Raw genomic sequence first — 25,990 nt, 5'->3', positions numbered from 1 at the left:
CACACCGGCACAGTGTGACCCTGATTTAAGTGTTTGCTGCTATTATACTTTTAACGTCTTGAATAATTCGTAATATGTTTATATTATGGTAACAATTGAGAGCCTACTATGTGCCAATCATGTCATTGCAGGAGCAGGACATCTTCCAGGTCCATTCACAGAGCGCACAGTGAGTGTTTCGATACGTCCTCCCTGGCAAGTACAGGTGCGCCAATCGGAGACCAAGGTTGGATCTGGCGGCTCATTCAGCAGTTCCAACTTTTCAAAGCCTTGGTTGGGGAAATAGTACAGCCCATTTCCCAAAACACTTAACTCCAACAACAAGGTTTTAGTGTTTGGCAACATACAAGCAGAATGCAATTAAGCCTTGGAGCTGTATACTGGGTGTCTACCAGCTGGAGCCAAATGGAAATGGAGTGAGGTGAGGCTCTGTTTGGAGTACGGAATAAAGCCGGCTGTCTCAGGTCCCCAAGGCGGGAGGTGCTTCAGTGAGAACTGGCTGAAAATGGGGAGGGACCTTCAGAACTCAGGTTGTCATCGGAGAAGGAGGAGTGGCTGAGACGAATAAGGACAGAAGGCAGAGAGGTACTAAAGTCATGAAGAATGACCCTCTGTCGTGGACAGAGCTGAAAGAAGAATCAAAACTCTCTTACTCAATAGACTTATAGTGAGCACCCACATTGTCTCTAGGCACCATGGGTGCTGATTTAAATCATAATCGTTGTTAACAATTATTGGGCACTTACATGCCAGGCGCTATCTTAGACACTTTGTATGCAATATCTTTTTAAAATATAACAATTCTATGAAGAAAGGGTTATCATCATCACTTTTAATGAGAAAGCTGAGGCTCCGAGAATTGCAGCAAGTTGGTTGCAAGCGACAGAACTCAGACTAGAGAGAAATTTGTTGCCTCAAGGAATACAATGAAGGATTGAAACAGCAAGCTATGGTATGGACAAAGATGCATCTGGATCTTTTGATGCATCTGGTACCAGGGGCCCTTTCCCTCTGTGCCTCCCCTTTTCTTCTGTCTGTGCATCAGCCATATGCTATCCTGCTGCATGCCATCCTCTTAACGCAGATGGCAGTATGGTTTCTGGCCTTCCCAAGGCTGCTCTCCTCTGTTCTGGTTTTTCAAATCCCAGGGAAAAGCTCTAATTGACCCAGCTTGGGTCAGGTGTCCACCTGGGTCAGTGCAAGCTTGAGCCAGGGAGGTGACAGTGATGACGGAAGGAAAAGGACAGATTCCAGAGGCATCATGCCTTCAACACACTGGAAGCAACCTGTGTGCAGTCATAAGGGTCATATAAGTATGGTACAGCCTATCTGAATAATTGCTCTACATGCATAAAAATAAAGATGCAGATGAATAAGTAATGAAACCAAAAGATGTTCACAATCTATTAAGTGAAAAAAAAAGGTTACAATACAGAATGTACATCGTGATCCCATTTTTAGGTAGATGATATATAGTTAGATCAGGAGGGCAGATACTGAGGGAAAAAAGACCTTGAAAAAGCACACACGTGAAAATGTGAATAATGACCATCTCTTCTAAGCTAAACTCCCAAGAAATTACTTTCTATGCTCTATTTTATTTTCTTCATTGCCCTTAATGCTTTCTGAAAATGTCTGATCCTTTTGTTCATCTGTTTATAAATTCCAGGAAGGAGGGAGTCCTTCATTCTCCCTCTAGTCCCAGAACCTAGAATCAAGCCATAGGAAAAGCTCTATAGATACCAGCGAAGTTGCTCAGTGATGAGATCCCACTTTTTTTTCTTACCTATTTTTTAAAATACATACAGTGAATTTATGACTTTTGCCCTAAGAAGAAATAGCAAAGAAGCAAGACATTAAAAGGAGTCATTCTCACCACTGGCAATACTATCACCACCACCTCCACCGACGCCACTGGTTCCTTGATCATGGCCGTGGTCCCCAGAAGGACCTCGCAGTCAGAGGCTAACGCCAGACACCACTAGCACAACATCAAAGTGCTTTGCTCAGCCTGTGAACCCACCCAATGCCTCTCTCGCCTTTCTCCAGCTTCCTGGGTGCCCACTTTGTCCATCTGTGCCCACTCAGTACAGGGGATGTTATTAACAACATCACACCCCCATAGACTCAGGAGCCCAGAATAACCTGCCACCAGTAGGGCGTACACTCAGAAGAATGTTTCCAGAAAGAGGAGGTCACCAATCTGTACCCACTCTCGTCCTAGCCTCACCCCCTCACCTCCTTTGCCCCCAGTCCTGAGGACTCTGAAGATCATTATGAAACACCAGAGCTGGCTAAGGTTGGAGAAGGAACTCAGGCTGTGGGCACGGAAAAGTAAGAATGAAGGCAAGTAGACCGCTTGTTCTGACCCTTTGGAGTTGGGCCCCAACAAGGGTCCTCCTGCCCAGTGTTGTTCGGACCAATAGAAGCGGACTGAATTCAGTTCAGAAACAAAGGAAAGCTTTATTCTCTGATCAAAGAATGGAGAGGTGCCACCTCGACAAGCTCTCCCCGCAGCCCGCCAGGCCGTGGGCGGGGCTGCTTTATAAGGTCCTGGGCAGCGGAGGGGGCGGAGTTCTCGCAGGTCGGGCGCATGCGCTGCTCAAGGCTCCAGATTCAGAGCCGGGGGGCAGCAGGCCTGCACGCGGCCGGCCGTTTCACGCCGGGAGGTCCTGTCTGGAGTGCCGGGAGCAAGGCCTCCGCACGCAGCACGCAGCCCCCTAGGAGGAAGGGAAGCCAGACTAAGCACAAAGGAAAAAAGGTTAGACTTTATTATCATTTCCTGGGAACTGTTCATGGGCTTTGCGCGCGACAACCCCCTCGTCTGTCTTTCGTCTGGCTCCTCATTGTCAAAGGGCGCTGGGGGCGCTGGGCGTCCTCTGTAACTGCCTCCTGTTGAGGTCGGGCGCCTTCGTGGCCTGGGTGGAGGAGCAGAACTCCCCCAGCCGCCTTTAGATGTGTTTGATGGTCAGCAGGCCTCGGCCCTGACTGTTTGCCCCTGAGCGACCCCCGTTTGTCTAACCTCTTGGAGACAAAGGACGCCAGGCAATTGAGGGTGCGTGGCCCAAACGTTAGCAAGAGCGCAATGGTCACATGTCAAATTTTTCCTAAAAATGAAGCTCTTGGTCTTCAGCCTGCCGGCCGCTGTGCCTGATGTGGAGGCGCTGTCGGGGCGGACTCTCCCTGGTCACACTTTGGTTGTTTTTCGGAGGAGAAGCTTCAGGTCAGAGAGAGGTTAGCGCGAGTAGTCAAGGGGGGCCGTTGCCCCAGGTTGTCTCTCCGGAGGTTGGGGATCGGGGGCCTTTTCCCTCCAGTGTGCTGCCCCCCCCCGGAGTGACCCCTGCGACTTAAGGGCGGATGGGTGATTAGGGTCACAAGTGGGGTCCGTCCACTTGGGGGTGAGCTGGACTTGCAGGCCGCCGGTTTTCCAGGGTTTTAGGTGCCCCCAGACTCCTGGCTGGAGGGGGTGCAGGGCCAGGTGGGTGGGTGGGTGCGGGAAGCACCTGGGCACCATATTCAATGAGGGCTTTCACGGTTTCTCCCTCCTGGAGGGCCCACTTGAGTTGGTCCATTTCCAGGGGGCTCAGGTGTCCCTTCTCTCAGGCGTGGGGAATGGGTCTACCATCCGTGAGTTCTAACGCACTAGAGTTACCTTATCCTTGGGGCTAACTGCGTGCGAGCCGGGCAGTTGGAAGCAACTGAATCTAATTTTCTTGAGTCTTCTGGCATAGCTCAGCTGAGGTTCATTTTCAGGTCTGATTGGATCTCTCTACCTTCTCGGATGATTGGGGTCTCCAGGCTGAGTGCAAAGTCCATTTTATGCCCAGGGCACTCGTTATTCACTTCGTCACTTGAGTCACAAATGCCGGACCATTATCACTTTGTAGGGCATAAGCATACCTCTTTCCTTCCAAATAGCCCCGTGTGCGTATAGGATGGCATATGCATACTGGGAATCTGTGTGACGGGGGCTATGCCCAACAAGGCCTCCGGATGGGGAGGGTACTGTTTTCCTTGGGCCGCGTGTGTCCAGGTTTTAGAAGGACTATCACAGGACTGGCTCCTGCAGCTCGTGGTGCTGCAGATCCAAGTGCCGAGGGTGGCATTTCTGCGCGTGCCCCACTGCCACCATCCTGAATTCGGGTGTCGTGTGCAGCACTTCTGCACACGGTACGCCAGGTGTTGGGCACAGCCTTTTTACTCTAGGAACTCTGGTCTGAAGTGCCGGGTGCAAGGCCTCTGCACATGGTACCCTGTGAGCAAGTGAAACTACACTAAGCACAAAGGGGAAAACAGTTAGATTTTATTACCCACGTTCTATTTTTATTTCCCGGGAATTGTTCATGGGCTTTGCCGGTGAAACACTCAGACTCATCTTACAACTTTGGGTATTAATACCTACTCGCAGGTCCCAGAGTTCTGAACCACGAGGCTAAACACCCCTGGGACAGAATTCCTGTGAAGTGGGTTATGCGTAGGCAGGGTTATAGTCATGGGTCACTAACATAAAGTACCAAGTTTTAAAATAATTTAATATTTATAGTAACTTAGTATATAGTTTATTATATGTAGTAAATATATCCTACTACATGATGTGCTGTATAGAGAAAAGTACATATATTTACACAGTACTATACACAATATATATGATATATAAAAGTATATAGATTACTATATTTTACCATGTACATATATGTGTGTATATAGAAAGTACACTCATTTATTCATTTGTGCTGTGAAACTGGACATTTTCACATGATATTTTGTACCACCTCTAGTCTTAAAGTGGAAAACACACCTATTTTAAAGCCATAGTATTTTTTCAATTGCTCCTGAGATAGAGGTTGAGTTCATCATAGGAAGAAGAGAAGACTTCTATTTTGTTTTGAGGAGAATTACTCTTAGAGGCCTTTGAATTAAGCAAAGGAGAAGCAAAGGCCTCTTCTGAAAAGGTCTTCATTAAGGGCAGAGATGTCTCTCTAAAGAGATTTCTGTGTCAGCAGGAAACGAGAGATTCTCCTTCCTCTGGAACAAAGTGGGAGTTGGCAGCTTCAAGCCTGATTTGGGGGAGAGATGATCAAAAGCACTGACAACTCTGGGAAACAGGCTCACCCCACTGAGGCAGGAGAGGAGAGGCACCAGTTGGGACATTTCAAGTCCAGGATTCAGGGTCTAGGTTACTCTTTCTATGATACATTTTCCTGCTCTCACCTCCGCGCATCCAGTAAATGATGTAGGGCTAAGGTGATGAGAGATACCCAACAGAGAACTTAGGAGCAGGAGCCCAGAGGAAGACCCTTAGGACAGATATGGGGAACAGGGAAGCATTCTGCAGGAACCCCCCAGAAATACCTGGGAAGGGCAGCTTGGTACAAGACTGCAACTCCAGTGGATCAACTAGGAACAGAGCTCAAACAATTGTGATGCAATTATTAATGGAAGATGGAGAATCCCAGGACATCTGGGATACAATGAACTCAACAGTATTGACTATCAATTCTGTATCCAGAGCTAGAAAGACCATGGTGAACAAGATAGACATGGTCTTGAACCTCACAGATACAACAACTATGTACAAATATGAAGGTGATTCCAATAGAGATTACAGTCTGTGAAAGTGTCAGCAAACTTTTTCTATCAATGACCAGATAATACATATTTTAGGTTTTGGGTCATATGGTATCTGTCACAACTACTCCACTCTGCCACTGTAGTGTGAAAACAGTCACAGACAATGAGTAAGAAAATAGGCATTGTTGTATTCCAATAAAGCTTTATTTATGGACACCAAAATTTGAATTTCATACAGTTTTCACATGTCACAGAATGTTATTTTTTTTCAACTACTTAAAAATTCAGAAATTACTCTTAACTCACAGGTTATCCAAAAACAGGTGGCAGGCTGGCTTTGGCTCCCGGGGTGTAGTTTGGCTATCTCAGGTTGTCAGTTAACCTTAAATATAAATAATAATAATTTTTAAAAGCCTGTGGTTTTGAGAATTTGCTAAGTGTCAGGTGCTATGTTAAGTATGTTTCGCTATAATAATATTACACTTATGATTTGGCTTTCCAGTGGACTTCCTTGAGTGGGAAAAGAGAGGGTGACAGTGCGGCTACTTTTCCAGGTACTGAGCATAGCTATGGGTGATGTCACCCTATGACCATCATCCATTATATCTGTCTCTTTTTTTTTTTTTTTTACTTTTTTTTTATGGGAGTATAATTGCTTTACAATATTGTGTTAGTTTCTGCTGTACAGTAAAGTGAATCAGCTATGTGTATACATATATCCCCTCCCTCTTGGACCTCCCTCCCCACCCCATCCCACCCATCAAGGTCATCACAGAGCACCGGGCTGAGCTCCCTGTGCTATACAGCAGGTTCCCACCAGCTCTCTATTTTACGCATGGTAGTGTATTTATGTCAAACCTAATCTCCCAATTCATCCCACCCTCCCCTTCCCCCCCGTGTCCACACATCTGTTCTCTGCATCTGTGTTTCTATTCCTGCCCTGCAAATATGTTCATCTGTACCATTTTTCTAGATTCCACATATATGTGTTAATACACGATATTTGTTTTTCTCTTTCTGACTTACTTCACTCTGTATGACAGACTCTAGGTCCATCCATATCTCTACAAATGACCCAATTTCATTTCGTTTTATGGCTGAGTAATATTCCATTATATATATATGTACCGCATCTTCTTTATCCATTCATCTGTCAATGGACATTTAGGTTGTTTCCATGTCCTGGCTATTATAAACAGTTCTGCAATGAACATTGGGCTACATGTGTCTTTTTGAATTATGGTTTTCTCAGGGTATATGCCCAGTAGTGGGATTTCTGGGTCATATGGTAGTTCTATTTTTAGTTTTTTAAGGAACTTCCATACTGTTCTCCGTAGTGGCTGCATCAGTTTACATTCCCACTAACAGTGCAAGAAGGTTTGCTTTTCTCCGCACCCTCTCCAGCATTTATTGTTTGTAGATTTTTTGATGATGGCCATTCTGACCAGTGTGAGGTGATACCTCATTGTAGTTTTGATTATCTGTCTCTTTTTAAAGAAAGTGTTGAAATAGCTGACCTAGCCATCTCCTCTCAAAGTCACCAAATGCCAAGCAAGAAGGGATCATCACGTCCAATCCTGCCACTTTATTAAAGAACATCTGAGTCTTAGAGGGAGTTACAGAAAAGGCACCCAAACACAGCAGCCATCCTGCCACCTCTCCTGGCCCCATTTACTGCTGCCTTCCCCCATCCTCAATGACCATTCAGCTTCTGGTCACAAATTGGCAAATGGGATCACAGAAAACCAGGTGGCCTTGGGTCAGCAGAGCATCTTGCCCAACAAGGGAACATTCAGCTAAGAGTGACTCTCTCTGGGGCGGGGGGAGAGACAGATTTAACAGGCATCTGGGCAGGAAACACTGCCCTGTTTATTGATGGAAAACTGTTTGCCAGATTAAGAGCTCTTTGGGGACCTTTGAAGGTGTTTGGCAAAGCCCAGTCCCAAAAGCTGATGTGTGCTGAGAAAAAAAACGTGTGGGCCTCTGAAAACTGAGCAGCCAAAAGGCGACCTCCCCGGAAGCCTATTAAGGGAGTAGCATGAAAAGTTCCACTTCCAAAGATGAGGCATGGGAGTGAGCTACCATCTCTTTAAGAGATGCCCCTCCTCCAGGAAGTAGTCAAGCACTCCAACCTGGCCCTGTAACTTCTTTGGAGCAATTTGCACAACTGTAATTAGTCACTTGTATGTATTTTATACCCACAAGCCCCAAGCCTGTTTGCTGTGCTATACTAGCAAAGTGCCAAGCACATGGTAAAAACTTATTGACCACAATGAGATACCACCTCACAACCATTAGGATGGCTCCTATCAAAAGAAACAGCAAGTAACAAGTGCTGGTGAGGATGTGGAGAAATTGGAACCTTTGTACATGGTTGATGGTAAAATGGTGCAGCCGCTCTGGAAAACTGTGGCAGTTCTTCAAAAAGTTAGAAATAGAACTGCCATTTGACCTGGCAATTCCACTTCTGGGTATATATCCAAAAGAATTGAAAGCAGAATCTTAAAGAGATAGTTTTACACTCATGTTCATAGCAGCACTATTCACAACAGCCAAAGGTAGAAGCAACCCAAGCATCCGTTGATGGGTGAATAGGTAAGCAAAATGTGGTATAACATACAATGGAATATTATTCAGCCTTCAAAAGGAAGGAAATTCTGACACATGCTGTAACATGGATGAACCTTGAAGACATTATGTTTAAGTGAAGTAAGTCAATCACAAAAAGACAAATATTGTATGATTCCACTTATATAAAGTAGCTAGAGTAGTCAGACTCATACAAGCAGAAAATAGAATGAATGTTGCCAGGGCTGACAATGTCAGTACACTTAACATTACTGAACTGTACACATGAAAAATGGTTAAGATGGTAAATTTTATGTTATATGTATTTTACCACAGTTTTTAAAAGTGAGTTTAAAAAAAAACAACTTCTTGAATAAATGAAGATCACTGCTGGGGAGACTTTCAGCTATGTGGAACAAAATCCAATGCAAAGCTAATTAAGCCAAAAGAAAATTTTATTGGCTCACGTGACCAAAAAAATCCAAAGGTAGATGCTTCAGATATAGCAGGATCCAGGTGTTCAAATGATGCCATCAGGAATCTGTCTCCATCTCATCCCTGTCCCCACGTTGTGGGAAAGATGAGCACACAACTTGTGAAAGATGGATTTGCTGTTCATCAGTATAAGTTTCTCTCTGAATTGGACACTAAGTGGAGACTACTTTAAAATCCTCTCAGGCTCACCTCACACTCCAGGGAGTGTGGGATTGGGTGGGAACCGTGGGGAAGAATGTGACTCGAAGGGATTTTTTTCAGAGTGATGAAACTTGTGGTGGTGGTGATTTCACAGATCTATACATGCGTTTAAATTCCTAGAACTGAACAGTCCCCAAAGCCAGTTTTTCTGTGCGTTAATTTAAAAATAAAATAAAATTTATAATATATCAACAAAATGTAAGGGGGAAGAAAAGAGTGGACAAGAAATAATAACCTTAATAATCAGGAAATTTTGAAAAGTAAGGTAATGGAACTACTAGAAGTTATTTATTTTAATCTGGTAATTTAAAACCCAGAGGAGAGGCTAAAAGGCAATTTAAACCTAGCTAAATAGAAAATTGATGAACTAAAAAATTCTAAATAAATTACCCAGAAAGCCACATGGAGACATAGAGATAAAATATATGAAATAAATATTAAGTGACATAGAAGATAGATAAGGGAGCCTAACAAATATCTAATCAAAGTTTATGTAAATAATAGAATGGAAAACATAATATTTGAAGATATGATGGTTGTGGTTTTTTTAAAATTAGTAAAAGATATGGATCTGGAGATACGGATCTGGATCATTTGCTGGAAGCCCAGCAAATCCCAACCAGAATAGATAAAGGTCTGTCTTACTATATGCATCATGGTACAATTACAAATAGCAAAACAAAGATCTTAAAAGCAGCCAGAAGGAAAAGAAGGTCATTTGTAAAGGAAAGACACAAGTAGACAGCACACATCTTATCAGTAACATGGAAAGCCAGCTGTGAGTGAAATAACATCTTTAAAATACAAAGCAGAAATAACTGTCAAACTAGTTTTGTGCACTCAAAAAAAGCCATCTTCCAAGAATGTGGGCTACATACAGACATTTTCCAAAAGTCAAAAAGTGGAATAGTTTATTACCAGTAGATCCCACTAATATAATTTCTAAAAGATATATTTCAAAGAGAAGAAAAGTAAGCCCGTAAAGAAAATATGAAATATAAGAAGGAACAATACCAAATACATTGGTAAATAGGTAAATATAAAATATTATGTAAAAAAATGAACATAATAGTAATACTTTTTTTGTGAGGTATAAAAATAGACTTAAAATATTGTCGTAGGGGAACGTGAGCACTCCCCAAGGCTTTACAAATGATTATATATATACGGTTGACCCTTGAACAACATGGGTTTGAACTGTGTGGGTCCATTTATAGACAGATTGTTTTTCAGTGCATACATACTACAGTACTACACAGTCTGCTGTTGGTTGACTCTGCAGACACAGAGCTGCAGATATGGAGGGCCCACTCTAAAATTGTATGCAGATTTTTGACTGCACATTGTGTGTGTGTGTGTGTACACACACACACATGCATATAGATATGTGTGTGTCTATATATATATATGAATATTATTCAGCCATAAAAAAAGGCAATCCTGCCATTTGAATTTTTGGACAACATGAATGAAGTTTGAGGGCATTATACTTATGTGAAATAAGCAAGACAAATACTGTATGATCTCACTTATATGTGGAATCTCAAAAAGCCAAACTCATAGAAATAGAGAGTATATTGATAATTGCCAATGAGCTGAAGGGTGTGTTAAAGCCTTATTGTGGTAATCATTTCTCAACATATGTGTATATCAAGTCATCACATTGTATACCTTAAGCTGATACAACATGGCATGTCAACAATATTGCAATAAAGCTGGAAAAAAATATTAATACAAGTTAAACTTCAAAGTAGTCATCACATTATGAATAACAAAAGGAGGAAATATTCTTCTCCTATTTGAAACTGTTCAAAAAAAAGTTGCTCACGTCATTGACAAATAAGTGAAATTTCCACAGGTCTTCATCCTTTCAGTTTTGCCTTTCTCATTAACCTACAGCTCAACTAACTAAACTAACTAAAAAGTTCAACTAACATTCTTGTCAAAGCTACACTCATTCATCCGTGCAATCAGAGATTGACTAAGGACACAAGAGTTTGGTGAAAATCAACAAAAGGATTCTGTAAGAATTAATTGGATCTTTGGAGTTTACAATAAAGAATATTGTATTTTTAATTATTTGTAAATTGAATGTTACACATCCTTTGTATGATTAAAATTTATAATAAACACATATAATTTATAATATATGTATATAGATAGATAGTAATATCCAGAGCAGTCACTACAAAAACTATGTGAGATACATCTAAAAACACTAGAAATCAAGTTGGAATCTTCAAGAGCATTCAGATAACCTACAGGAAAGCAAGAAATGAGAAACAGGGAAGCAAACAGAAATCAAATAATAAAATGGAAGAATTAAGTTCTTAAGTTCATTGTCTTAAATGTTAAGTGGTCTGAATACACCAATTAAAAGGCAGAGGTTGGCAGATTGGCAAAGCGGATAACAAAGCAAGATCAACTGTATCCTGCCTTCAAGAAACTCACTTCAAACTCAATGTCACAGGTAAGTTAAATTAAAAGGATGAAAAAAGATATCCCGTGCAAACAGTTTTTTTAAAAGGCAGAAGTGGCTGTAATATCAGAAAAAAAACAGACTTCAGAGCAAAGAAAATTACTAGAAACAAAGAAGACATTACATAATGACAAAAGGATCGATTCATCAGGAAGACATAACAGTTCTAAATATGTGCATATCAAACTGCAGAGCCTCAAGATACATGAGAGGAGAAATAGAAAAATACACAGTTGTAGTTAGGACTTCAACATCCCCCTCTCAGCAGCAGAACTGCTACAAGAAAGTCAGCAAAGATATAGAAAATCTGGACTATGCAGTCCACCAACATGATCTAATTGACATATATGGAACACTCCACCCAACAACAGTAGAATACACACTTTTTTTTTTCCCTAGTGCTCATGGAATATTGACCAAGATAGATTGTATTCTGGTCCATAAAACAAACCCAACAAAAATTTTAAAATTAAAATCATAAAAGTGGTCAAGGACATAAAAGATGGGGACGAACTGAAGAACTATTCCAGATTGAAGGAGACACGATAACAAAATGCAGTGCATGTTCCTGGATGCAATCAGGACCACCTGTTGGGACAGGTAGCAACATGTGAACAGGGTCTGTAGATGAGATGGCAGTGTTGTATCAGGGTTGATTTCCTTCCTCGAAGGGTTGTATGATGGTTATGTAGGAGAGTGTCCTTGTTTGGAGGAAATACACACAGGAGAATTTAGAGGTGACAAGGCAACACATCTGTAGCTTATATTTAAGTGGTTCATAAAAACTAATGATAATGAGCTTGCACACACAGACATTATAGAAAGAAAAAGAAAAATGAATTAATGAAGTGAAATATTAAAAAGTTGAGAATCTGAGTAAAGGAGATACGGATTTTTTTTGCTGTTCTTCCAACTTTTACGTAAGTTTGAAATTATTTCAAAATAAATTATTTTGAAACAGTGAAAGTTAAATGTTAGCAAAGACTGAAGGAATCCATCTACTAAAAGAAACACAAAGTAGATTCTTCAGGCAGAAGACTCATGTAGTTACAGAAATTAAGACAGTGTGGTACTTCTGTGAGGAGAGGCAAATAGGCCAACCAGTGGAACAGACCCACATGTATTTAGACATTTGATTGATGACAAATTATTAACAGTGCTATATTAATTAGATATCCACGTGGAAAAAGAATACCCCTTCTCACCTCCTTCACTAAATATCCTGTTTTCATAAAGGATGCTGTGAGGCTTGAATTCACAATTAGGAGACAGAATACATCCTCCCCACTTCTTCACTGATTGCAGGTTACCACTTAGCACTTCAGCTGTTGGCAGGATTAAGAAATTGCACCTTTGGCATAGAAATCAGGGTTTCAGAGTGGGACCGGCAGCAGTGAGGGTACATAGGAGACTTGACATAGTGACTGTAGCTGGCAGGCCTGTCTGCAAGCATATGTGACACGCCCCCAGGGGCTACCACACAGGAACGGAGGGTCCCTTGCCGTATTCTGGAAGTTCTGGGTGAGCAGGTGGAGGCAAGGGCCAGTTGGATATTACTGTTAAAGTGACTCCAGGGGGCTTCCCTGGTGGTGCAGTGGTTAAGAATCCGCCTGTCAATGCAGGGGACACAGGTTCAAGCCCTGGTCCAGGAAGGTCCCACATGCCGCGGAGCAGCTAAGCCCCTGAGCCACAACTACTGAGCCTGCACTCTAGAGCCCGTGAGCCACAACTAATGAGCCCACATGCCACAACTACTGAAGCCCACATGCGTAGAGCCCGTGCTCTGCAACAAGAGAAGCCACCGCAGTGAGAAGCCCGCACACCACAACAAAGAGTAGCCCCCGCTCGCCACAACTAGAGAAAGCCTGTGCGCAGCAACGAAGACCCAACACAGCCAAAGATAAATAAATAAATAAATAAATAAATAAATAATTAAAAAAAAAAAAGTGACTCCAATTGAACTCACAGGAACACAAACCTATGAGCTCCCCGTAGGTCTGAATTAGGTCTTATCTACCTCTGTGTCCTCAGTGTCACGCATAGGGAAAGTGTATTGGTTTGCTCAGGCGGCCATAACAAAGTACCACAGACTGAGTGGTTTAAACACGGAAATTTATTTTCTCATAGTTCCGGAGGCTGGAATTCCTTTGTCGGTGTGGTCGGTTTCTTCTGAGGCCTCTCTCCTTGACGAGTAGATGACCGGCTTCTCCCTGTGTCTTTGCATGGTCTTCCCTCTGCGTGTCTGTGTCCAAATTTCCTCTTCTTATTAGGACACCAGTCATACTGGATTAGGGCCCACCCTAATGACCTCATTTTGACTTAATCACCTCTTTGAAGACCCTGTCTCCAAAAACCATCCCTTTCTGCAGTCCTGGGGGTTAGGACTTCAACACACGAAAGTGTTGGGGGGTACAATACAGCCCATTTGACACTGTGCTAAGTAAGTGAATGAGTGCATGAGTGAATGATAGATGCCTCCATTACAACATCTCTTCTCTGAAAGAAGGTTTGAAGTTCAGGTGCCTGAGCGGAGAGTATGTAGGCATTTATGATGGTCCTGGACCCCTCCCCTTCAGCTAGTGAAACAAAGCGGAGGGTGCAGCCATCCCCAGTGGGACACCAGCGAGCCAAGCTAAGTGCTAATACAGTCTACTTGTTACGGCTACTGCTTTGATATCTTCAATATTCCAGCACTAAACCTTGAGGCTAATTTTCCAAGTGCCAAGGAAGCTTTCAAGAGTCAATTGCAGTCACCTTTTGGAAATTAACCCTCACCAATCCACAGATCCTGTAGAACACATTTAGACACACACAACCACCACCCTAAGAAATACTTTCATTCTCATGATATGTGGTAGGAGGATAAACTGACCTAAAGCCATTTATTTCCAATTTTCCAGGTCAGGACAACCCTTATAGCCAGAGTCCTACTTTCAAATATACAATTCCATTGTCTTCACATATATCCTTGTGATCAGTGGAACACATGCCCAAATTTTGGTAACTAAGGAAATGGTGGTAAAAAGCTTGGATATCAGAATATTAAACCTGGTCCTACTCTCTAAAGATATCACCACCTGTAAATATGCATGCTTTGGAGTTAATCATCTCACTGGTCCCTTTAAGTCTGACTGCTTATCTCTAGATACCCTTTATTCTTTATAAAATTATGGCTTTGATGTCTATTTATCACTTTATATTTATTCATTTATTATTTTGATCAATATTCATTCAACATTCTTTCATCTGATCAATATTTACTGAGTGTTTACTATGTGCTAGGCACTAAGACCTCATGTACAGCAGTGAAAGAAGGTTCCTGCTACCATGAATCTTATGTATTAGTGGGGAAGATGGATACTAAGTAAATAATAACAATTATAATTAGAATAATTGAAAAATGTAATTGAAAACCATGTGAAGATCAGAGTATAATCCAGTTGAACGGAACAGAATATGCAAAAGCCCTGAGGTAAGAACAAGAGTTTTTAGAGGAACAGAAAAAAAAGTGCAGTGTGGCTCTGAGTATCAGAAGTTCAGTAAGTGTCCAGAATGGTATGTTCTATCATTTGGTTTAAGCTGAATTCTCCCAAGCATTTGGGAACTAGGAAAGGACATTCGTTCTTGTAAACAAGTAACTTCTCCGTTATCCCTTTCATGAGTTTAGATTTGGATCATGGCTACTCTTAAGCTTCATCCTCTAACTTGAAGCATCCCAATGGTTTTAGCTTATCTCATGCCACCTCAAGTCCTCTCGATAAAAATAACTTTGTCCTTTTTGCATTCCCAGTACTTAACACTTAGTGAGCACTTATCATGTGTCAGGTGCCCTGCTAAGCACTGGACATGCATTGCCTGCTTTAATCCCTAACAACCTTGTTAGGGATGTTATCATTTTACAGGCAAGAAAACTGAGGCTCAGGGAGACTGGATGACTTGTTCAAAATCACTAAAGAAAGAAGTGGGAGAACAGAAATTTGACTTGTCCAGGCGTGTGCCATGCTACTTTTGGCTGCAGTCTATTGGCTACCCTTCTCCCCCACATGATGTACATGACCCTTGACCTAACTCAGTTCCTAAAATCATGGTGGATCTCAGGGAGTCCTCAGGCTCTTCTAAGGGACCTTTCAGTTCTGCCAGTTTACTGGTTCCAAATGCCATTTGGGACCAGAGCCAGGTTGACTTCATCTGAGTCTCAAGGGAGGATTTTTTTTTTAAGTAGAGATGCTAGGATTTGAACCCAAGGCTAAAAATCATCTGCCTCTTTTGGAAAGCTCCCCCAGGTGATTCTGGTAAGCAGCAAAGAAGAGGTCAGGTTTATCCAGCCTGAGCTTCCTGATATAAGCAGCCTGTGCCAGGAAACTTTCAGAAGTGGAGAGATTATCACATACCAGTTTGATAGTCCTAGTATTTGGAACCTTCTTTCTTCTTTGCCTGAACTCTGCTCTTCCCAAACTTTGGTTGCCTGAAGAAATGAGGTCATCCAGTGTCAACCAATAATACCATATGGTTGAAAATTCTTATACCTGATAAACAATTTCACATCCCATTTCCTAGAACTGTGCTGCTTTGTTCTGGTTTTTGTTAGGAAAAAGAAAAACACAAGCAAACACGGCACCTCAGAGTGCAAATCATAAAACAAAAGAAAAGCACGTGTGCCTCACTATATCCACTTTGCAAAAAGATCAAAGGTACAGAACGAAGAGAAGGAAGTGGAAAGAGGAACAGGGGAGGAAGAAGTCGATGGGATAGAAAGAGAAAGAAGAAAGATTAGGTCAAATATGGGCTCTACTGACTGTAGTTCTGAATTTTTAAAACCCACTTTCACTCTTACTCAAAAGAAACATAGAGAAAATTTTCCCTTACCAAGAGTGTGTTGTACCTTCATTGGCCCAAAAGATCCAGGAAAGTTTTAATCCTTAATGCACAAAAATTCCCCAAGAGCCCAAGAAGAGCTTTTTTGCTGGATTGTGATAGAAAGCCCACTCCTTCATGTATAATTGAAGACGTTTAGGGCAGCAGTTCAACCCTTCCTGCTTATACACAGACTCCAAACCCTCGCTAATGTGCAGCTATCTCAGGAAGCTCTCTGAAGCAATTAAAAATGGTTATTCTGCTGCCTAGGAAGAGTCTGAGCTCATCCTAGCCTTTGCATGGATTGTAACAACACATTAAGGAGTTATTCACTTCACTTGTACTCATTCTACAAACTTTCCTCAAACTGTGATTGCCAAACATGTAGGTAAGGCTCATTACATTTTTTTTTCAAAATAACACAAATAGTGAAGATTGTTTTTGATAAGCATTTCCTCTTAATTTATCCAGTTGATTTCTAATTTGCCAAGTGTAGGAGGTAAAATTATATTATGTGTGGTCTCTACCCCCTCAGGAAAATTTTGCTTCTGAAATTTTAATGCTGGAATCTTCATCTTCCACATAGGAAACCTAATTTAATTCATAGCAGATGTTGTACTGAATGGAGTGTTATTTTGCCTTTCATCTGTCATATACACAAGTCTCCAAAAGTGGAAGGAAAAAATCGGTTACCTCATTAGGCTGTGTAGTTCAGAGCAGTGTTATTCAATGTGTGATCTACAGTCCAGCAGCACCAGCAGGACCTAATATTTTGTAGAAATAAAAAACACTGCTTTAGAGCAGTGATACCCAGTTGGAGGAATTTTTGCCTCCAAGGAGGCATTGGAGACATTTTTGGTTGTTACAGTTGGGGGTGAGGATGCCGTCGTATTCTAGTGGGTAGAGGTCAGGGATGCCACTCAGCACCCTCTATGGCACAGGACCGTCCCCACAGCAAAGAATTATCTGACCGAAAATGTCAGTAGTGCCGCTCTTGAGAAACTCTGATTAAAGGAAAGTGAGTTGGAAGCAGTAGGGTGGGGGTGGGGAAAGTAAAAAGAAAGTGTTTCAAGATGATAAATAATAGAAGTAAAAGAGAAAGAGAAACATTGGCAAAAGAGTCATGGAACTTGGGCTGTGATCATGGGGACTTTGTGCCCTTAGGGAAGTCATTTACCCTCTCTCAATTTCATTCTACACATTTTATAAAATGTGGGAAAAGAGGGAAAAGATTGAACCAAAAGAATGGGATTATTATCCCTAAGGTTCTTTTCAGATAGATGCATTATACCTTAGGCAGTATTTCCCAAACTTGAGTAATCCATAGACCACCGTCACTATGTTTGCCGTATCTGAGTGTCATCTTCGCTATTTAAATTTTTACTTTAATTAACATATTTTCTGTTTTTAAGATACATATATATTTAATTTTATTTATATTTTATTTTTGGCTGCGTTGGGTCTTCGTTGCTGTGCGTGGGCTTTCTCTAGTTGCGGCGAGCAGGGACTACTCTTCGTTGCAGTGCGCGGGCTTCTCATTGCAGTGGCTTCTCTTGTTGTGGAGCACGGGCTCTAAGTGCGCAGGCTTCAGTAGTTGTGGTACGCGGACTCAGTAGTTGTGGCTCATGGGCTCTAGAGTGCAGCCTCAGTAGTTGTGGCACACGGGCTTAGTTGCTCTGCGGCATGTGGGATCTTCCCGGACCAGGGCTCGAACCTGCGTCCCCCTGCATTGGCAGGCAGATTCTTAACCACTGCGCCACCAGGGAAGCCCCCAGGATATATTTTTAAAGGAAATGCTATGTCACTATCATTAATTTATAGCCACTTCTACTTGTCTTAACTGGAAGTAAACGCCATTAAAAGAAAACAATGTTATTAAAGTCTAGCTAGATACCATTGCCTTGCCAAGACTTAGAGCCTGAGGACAGACCTGTCTCAGTTAAACGGGACATTAATGAGGGTTTGAGGAGTTAAAGGCTTGTTAGCGCCAAACTGCGACCCTCTGTATCACCTTATATGATTTTATATTTACACCAGGGATGCATCTACACTGTGGAAGACGGTGGCATAACAGTTGAGAGGGCAAACTTTGGAAGCAGATCCATTTGGGTCCCAGACTTCACTCTGTGATTCACTGGCTGTGGGATGTTGGGCCAGTGGCTTAACCTTGCCAAGCCCCAGTTCCTCACTGGGAGTTAATAACAGGACCTAGGGTATTATGGTAGGCAGCTTCTCAGGTGGCCCCCAAGGGTCTCCACCTTCAAGCATTTATGCTCTTGTATATCCCCTCCCCTTGAGCGTGTGCTGGATCTAGTGACTACTTGTAACAGCTGTAATGATGCTGGTGTGTCACTACTGAGATTAGGCTGCAGAAAGACTCTCTTTCTCCCTCTCTCTCTCTCTTCCCTCTTCCCTCTTATTCTGGAGAAGCAAGCTGCCATATCAACAGCCAGCAAGGACATAAGGCCAACCAACAGCCATCTGAATGAGCTTGGAAGTGAATTGCCCCCCAGTCAAGCCTTGAGATGGCTAGAGCCCCAGCCTGTGAGACACTGACAGTTTATCTCTCTAAGCTACACCCAGATTCTTGACCCATAGAAACTGTGACATAATACATATTTATGAGATAATATATATTTGTTGTTTTAAGATGCTAAATTTTAAAATAATTTGCTATGCAGTAATAGATAACAAATATAGTTATCATGAGGGTTATACAAGATAATGGCCTTCCATTCAGGGGAGAAGTCCTACTGGAAATATTGTGGAGGAAATCCACAATAGCTGCTAGCGTTGGCTAACCAATTTCATTATAAATATGAATGGACAACCAAAGCTCCCCAGACATGAGAACTAAGATGAAAGTAGCACAACTGACCTACGATGAAAAGAAAGTACAAAAGAAAACATCCTTAAAATTATTAGTATCTTCAGAGAGATTCAAGAAGATATTCATTTTTAAATAATAATAATAGTAGTAATAATAATTACAGGCTCCAATCATTCTGAAGATATCTGTAAATAAGAAGGAGCTCTTAGAAATTTAAAATGTTACTACCTAAAATTTTTTATGTAATGGACAGCTGGGAAAAATTTTGAGAAATTCTTCCAGAACATAAGGAGAAAAAGAGATGCAATGTCGGGTACTTTGCTAAGAGACATAAAGGTACAACCCAGGAGATTCAAAGTTCATCTAATAAAATGTCCCAAAAATGAGAATAGAAAATGCAAATGAGGAAATAAGAAATATAGAAACATCATCTTGATACATGCAGGAAAAGCATTCAATAAATCCAACACTTAATGATTTTTAAAATACTGTTGAAAACTTTTTTAATGCAATAAAGGATATCTATCCCCCCACCAAAAATAAATAAATAAATAAAACTAGAGCGACTGATTGTAAGACATTACTCTGAATTACCTAGGTTTACTGAAGTCTATTTTGGTCAAACCTGAATGATACACATGTAAAGTTATACTTTAAATTTCTTGTAAAACGTAACTTTCATAAAAAGAATTGATTAACATTTTCTTTAAAAATCTACCACAAACAGGTTTATTGATGAAACTCTAGGCACATCGTCATTAGCGTCAGGAACAATAACAATAAAACTTGCTAGTTACAATCAGAATTGTCATTGAGATCTTAACCACTCCAATAAGACGAGAAGAATAAATGATGTTTAAGAAAAAGAGAGGAAAAAATCTACAACCAATATGATTAACTATAGAGAAAATACAAGAGGATCTATAGGTAAATTATTAGAGCCAATAAGGAAGTTCAGCAAGGTTATTGTGTAAAATAAATATCAGTAAAATTTCCATATCCCAAGAACTACCAGTGAGAAAATGCAAAAAAAAAAAATGTCCTATTCAAGTAGCAACAAAAAATGTAATGTACCTAGAAATAGAAGGCCTTTATGAAGAAAATTATAAAACATTATAAAAATACCTAAAAGAAGTCCTAAGTAAGTATAAATTAGGGAAGACTTGGAAATGTTATCATTTTTTTGGTCCCTATCCATGTAATATATGTGCCTTACGGGTTTCAAGAGACTTATTTAAAAATGAATATGAATTGTCTATGCCAATTTTGCAAATAAAAATGATGAGGAGGGTTCACCCTACCATATTTTACCGCATCATACAAACTCATAGCAATAAAAACCATGAATTGCTGGTGTAGGAACTGGCTATCAAACAAATCCATAATCATAAATGATTTGGGGAAACTAGCTCATTATTTGGACAAAAATGAAAGTGGATCCCTACCCACACCTTTACAAGGACCTCCAAATTCCTTGAGGACCTAAATGTCAAATGTAGAACCAGAAATCTAATATAAGAAATTGTCAGAGAATATTTTTGTAGCATCTAAATGAAGACGGACTTATTAAATAAAATCCAAAATATCATGCCGTAAGTGGAAAACTGGTAGTTCTGAGAACGTCAAAATTAAAGTTTCCTGTTTAAAAAAAAAAAAAAAATCACATAGTTAACAGGTAGATTGTAACCTGAGAGAAGGTGCTTGCAACATATAAAACTGACAAGGGATTAACATCTGGAAAATAAAAGAAACAATTAAAATCAGTAAGAAAATATGTAAACTGCAAAAGAAAAATTCAGAAAAGGATACTGACAGGCAGTTTGCAGATGGGGAAGCCTGAATGGCTGACAGTGAAATGAAGAAAGGCCCAATCTCACTAGTAACCAAAGAAATGCACATTAAAACAATAAGGTACTGCTTTACTCCCATTGGACTGGCAAGTAAGGTAATAACAGGAATCTTAATCCGTTGCTGTTGGGAATGTAAGTAGGTACAGTCATTCCAAACTGGCAGTATTTAGTGAAAGTAAGTCTGTGTATGCTCTAGGACTTAGCAGCCCCTCCCCTGAACATATATACTCCATAGAAACTCTCACACACAACCAGAAAGTGACGTATATAAGGATGTGTATTGCAACATTGTTCGTGTAGTAGGCCACTAAAGACCACTAGATGTCCATCAATGCTGGAAATGTAACAATAAACTATACAGGTTTATGCTTTGGAATACTATGCAGCAGTTCAAAGGAATTAGCTAGAAGTAGAAACAGCAGCATAAATACATCTGAAAATCATGATGTTACTTTTAAAAAGTAGGAAACAACTATTTCTGTTGTTTGTATCATTTAAGCACATATTCACACAAAATAATATCCATTTTACAGTGATACACATGGATCCAGGCACATATATCAAACACATTTGAGTGTGTGTCTAAGGTGAGGGCAAGTGGGAAAGACATGGAAGGGGAGTGAGAATATGAGAATGGAGGGGTCAACAAATAAAACAAGGGCAGTGCCTTGAATGGGCCAGTTATGATACGTTAAATGAACAGAAGTGTGTTATTAACTCTACCCTCTGCACTTGAGATCAAACACATTTCACAAGGAAGAACAAAGGGCCAAGACTACCCAAGAGAATTTTGAAGAAGGAAAGCAAGGTAGTTGGATTTATCTTATCAAATATCGAGGTGTTTTATAAAGCTGTAGCAAGTAAGGCAGGTGCAGTAGAAACAAATCCCAGGATGACATCTGTGCAGTGGACATGAAAACAAATGGCTCAAATTAGAACAGGAAGGAACTTCCCTGGTGGTGCAGTGGTTAAGAATCTGCCTGCCAATGCAGGGGACACGGGTTCAATCCGTGGTCTGGGAAGATCCCACATGCCGCAGAGCAACTAAGCCCATGCACCACAACTACTGAGCCTGTGCTCTAGAGCCCTCACGCCGCAACTGCTGAGCCTGCAGGCTCTAGGGCCCATGTGCTGCAACTACTGAAGCCCGTGCACCTAGAGCCCGTGCCCCGCAATGAGAATCCACCGCAATGAGAAGCCCGTGCACGGCAACAAAGAGTAGCCCCCGCCCCCCACAACTAGAGAAAGCCCACATGCAGCAACAAAGACCCAATGCAGCCAATAAATAAATAAATAAATGTGAACCAGGGAATTGAATGATGTGTGGCCTCATCTGCCAGCTTGCACATCAACAATAGCTTGGTTTAAATTTCAATCTACTAACAACAACCTACTGTATAGCACAGGGAACTATATTCAATATCTTCTAATAACCTATAATGAAAAAATATGTACATGTATATATGTATAATTGAATCACTTTGCTGTACACCTGAAACTAACACAACATTGTAAATTAACTACTTCAATTAAAAAAAAATTAGAACAGGAAGTCAGGGGTCTTAAAAAATAGGTAAATCATTTAATATATTGTCACAGAATCCAGATGAACTTGATGAAATGGGATGGCATATAATAAAAGTAACAATAGTATATGGTTATGTTATATCCTCTCCCCTCCAAAGCCTCCCTCCCCCAGTTTTTATTAATTATATCTTCTTTGAAGAACACAACTGTAATAACACAGGATTAAGTCCTTCTGTATAAGTCCAATCACACAACTTGATTCTGCAGTAAATTATATTTATGTAACACTTTTGAAACTATCAGTTGATGATTTCAATTTAACTTGTAGAAAAGCCTCAAAGAATTAATTTCTCTTTATGATATAGAACAAAATGTAAATGTTATTAGCATTGATGATGTACAGATAATGGCAGAGAGCAGTTAGGAGGTAAAATGACTTGGGCCTTGCTCTTTAGAAGAGCAGAGGACAGGTGTACAACCTCTGAGTGGGAAGTTGGTGCCTTAGGGAAAGTGTCTGTCATGATTTCAACCAGTGGAATATGGTACAGAAGCTCAGAGGCAAAAAGACAAGAGGGCAGGGAAGAGGGGCTTCAGAGAACCAAAGAGCAAAAACATCCAGAAAAGATGAGAATGCGTGCTCTCCACTGTGGTTGAAGGATAGCAAGGATCCAGTCCACAGGAGTTCCTGGAACTCACGTGACCCCCAAGTCCGGCTGCTTTTGCTTAAGAGTATTTCAGAAACCACAAGTAGGAGTGTGGAAAGGAAAAAAGTTCCATCTTCAAATTTGAAGCACTTAAAATCAGTTATGATTAACCCATTTTTAGGGTTACTGAGATTTGGTCATTCACAAGGCAACTGAAGCACTTTACAGTCAGTCCGCTAGAGGCCCTGAAGTAGAGATGGTCACAGCCATTTCCCAAGATACTTATTGAATTATGTCCCTTTGGAGAGAGTATGTCCAGTTCACCTCAATTCCTCCTGTCTCTAAGGTGTGTGTGTGTGTGTGGGGGTGTCTGTGTGTGTGTGTGTCTGTGTGTGTGTGTGTGTGTGTCTCTCCAGCACTTTCTCATCCAGAGCCTCTGCTCATGCTATTCCTCCTGCCTGGTGGGATTATACCCTGCTCCTACTTCTCATGCTGCAGGTCTCAACTTAAATGTCAACTTCTGAGTGAGGCCTTCCTTGACCATTCTTCTAAGTTAAGTCCTTTGCTATTATCTGTCTGTCAGTCCACTCATATTTATTAAACACTTTGTGCCAGGCTGTTTATTCTCTAGATATAAAACTGTGACCAAATAAAGGCCCTGACCTCAAAGAGCATTCTGAAATAACTTGTTCTCTTTTCTTCTAGAGGGAGGGGCTGTCTTCCCCTTAGAACAGAGGTCCTGTGAGGGCGTGGACAGGTCTGTTTAGCTCATTATATGCACCCCCAGCGCACATGACAGTACAAGGCATCCGTTTGTCACAGGGTTTGTGAATGAATCAAGGAGTAGATGACTTCTTCACTACATTGGCCACCAACTGACTGGAACCCTAGACCTGAGCTAAGCCAGATTCCCTCTCCCAAAAGTTTAGAATTTGATCCATAGACACAGACAGACAAGAAGAAACTGACTCCAATGGTAAGATCCCCAGATCTGCCCTAGTTCCTGTGTGTCCCAAAGCCTGGTTGTCTAACTCTTTTTGGAGCTCATGAAACAAATCTGCCTTCCAATAAATTTCCCGAAGTCAATTTTAATCGTTCTCTGTATCTAGCAACTCATTAATGCAACTGATCAACACAAAAGAACATTATCAGCTCACATCAAAATCTGGCTTCAGTGGCTTCCTGTTGTTTTAGAATGAAATCCAGACTCCTTACCAGTGCTGGAAGGGTCCTACGTGGTATGGCCCTGCTTACCTCTCCTACCCTCACTGGGCTTCTTTCTGTTTCTTAAGCAACCTGAGTTGTTTTCCACCTCAGGGCCTCTGCACGTGCTATTCCCATTACCTGGAATGTTCTTCCCTCAGCTCTTCAAATGTCTGTCTGGCTTCTCCTTAGCCATCAGCTCTCCACTCAAATGTCACCTCCCCAAAGAGACCTTCTAAGTCAGTCTTGGACCCAGCACTCCTCAACTGACACATTCACATTAGAATATTAGAGGAAAGACTATTTACAAAGGTGTGGGGAACAATAGTGCAGTACCCCAGGAACAAAAGAGGGGTTGGTACCCCTCTTAAGTCTGAAGGGAAGAAAGCAGGGGCTGTCTGGGATCCAAAAGGAGAGTTCCCTGGAGAGGGCTGCCCCCAGAGGGGCTTTGACCTTCTGTCCAGTGATTCACCAGCTCAAGGCAACCAAGCTCAAGCAAGGAGAGAGCCCTGGAGGAAAATACCCTGAAATCATTCTCCTCTCTCCCTCTGTTCTCCTGCCAGGATTCCCTGTTGACCAAACCCATCTGAAACCAGAGGGCAAGGAAGCCTATTGAAATGGAACAGGAGTTGGCAAACTTTTTCTGTAAAGGTCCAGATGGTAACATTTTCAGCTTCAGGGGCCATGCGGTCTCTGTCATAACTACTCAACTCTGATATGGTAGCATGAGAAAAGCCATGGACAATACATAAATGAATGGGTGTGGTTGTGTTTCAATACAACTTTATTAACAAAAACAAGCAGTGAGCCATATTTGCTTGGGCTGGATGTAAAACATTCAGGATAATCTACGGGGTCAGAGGACAGGGTGGAAAAACGTGGGGAGTGGCTCTAGGGTTCAACAGAATTTATCTAGCATCCCTTCTCTGCTACCCCATCTAAAATACTCCACTCCCCTCACAGATACAGAGAACAAACTAGTAGTTACCAATGGGGAGAGGGGAGGGGCAAGATAGGGGTAGGGAATGAAGAGGTTCAAACTACTACCTATAAAATAAATAAGCTACAAGGATATATTGTACCAAACAAGGAATATAGCCAATATTTTATAATAACTCTAAGTGGAGTATAATCTGTAAATATTCTGAATCACTATGTTGTACACCTGAAACTTATATAACATTGTAAATCAACTGTACCTCAATATAATAATAGTTTAAAATAAAAAAATTTTATTAAAAAAATACTCCACTCCCCCAAGTCACTATCACATTATCCTGTTTTATTGCCTTCCTTACAGATTGTAAGTATCTTATTTGTTTGTCCATCAGAGTAGGGATCATGGCTCTCTTGTTTGCCACTATATCCCCAGCACCCGAAATAGTGCCTGACATATGGTAGCTTCTCAAATAAATATTATTGAGTGAATAAGAAGACTTAACTGACAAAGTGTGATACAGGTTGACAAAACCAGAACATCTGGTCTCCTTAACTCAGGTGCACCAAATGATACACTCCAAACATAGACACTCAGCTCTCCCTCTCTAGCCCACATGTAGGTGCAATCCTTGTCTACTCCTCTTCAGTCCTCCTAATACCCACCAGATCAAGCCTGCTCAGCTGTCACCCCTAGCACCTCCACCACCCATTACTCCAGGTTGCCGTTCCACGGGTCAATTTTCAGCCTTTCAGACCCTAATCTGGTTTGCAGTCCAGATTCTTTGGAAATGATTCTGCGTCAGGAGACCTCTCCTGCGAACATGGCGAG

The 25,990-nt window shown here is 41.3% G+C and overlaps 1 protein-coding gene across 1 annotated transcript in view; it reads left to right on the top strand.

Moving 5' to 3' along the window:
- The window catches only part of CCDC60 (coiled-coil domain containing 60), a 173,996-nt gene extending 171,041 nt beyond the window's left edge, over positions 1-2,955 (top strand). Inside the window, exons 15-16 of the mRNA XM_059895217.1 lie at positions 2,254-2,334; positions 2,856-2,955. Of these exons, the coding sequence (XP_059751200.1) occupies positions 2,254-2,334; positions 2,856-2,955 (181 nt within the window). The remainder of the gene's footprint in view (positions 1-2,253; positions 2,335-2,855) is intronic.
- Positions 2,956-25,990: the final 23,035 nt, after the last annotated feature.

The sequence above is a fragment of the Balaenoptera ricei genome, chromosome 14 (assembly GCF_028023285.1).
Source record: "Balaenoptera ricei isolate mBalRic1 chromosome 14, mBalRic1.hap2, whole genome shotgun sequence".
NCBI lineage: Eukaryota > Metazoa > Chordata > Mammalia > Artiodactyla > Balaenopteridae > Balaenoptera > Balaenoptera ricei.
The sequence above is the reverse complement of the archived record's forward strand: the minus strand, read 5'-3'. Positions and strand labels throughout refer to the sequence as shown.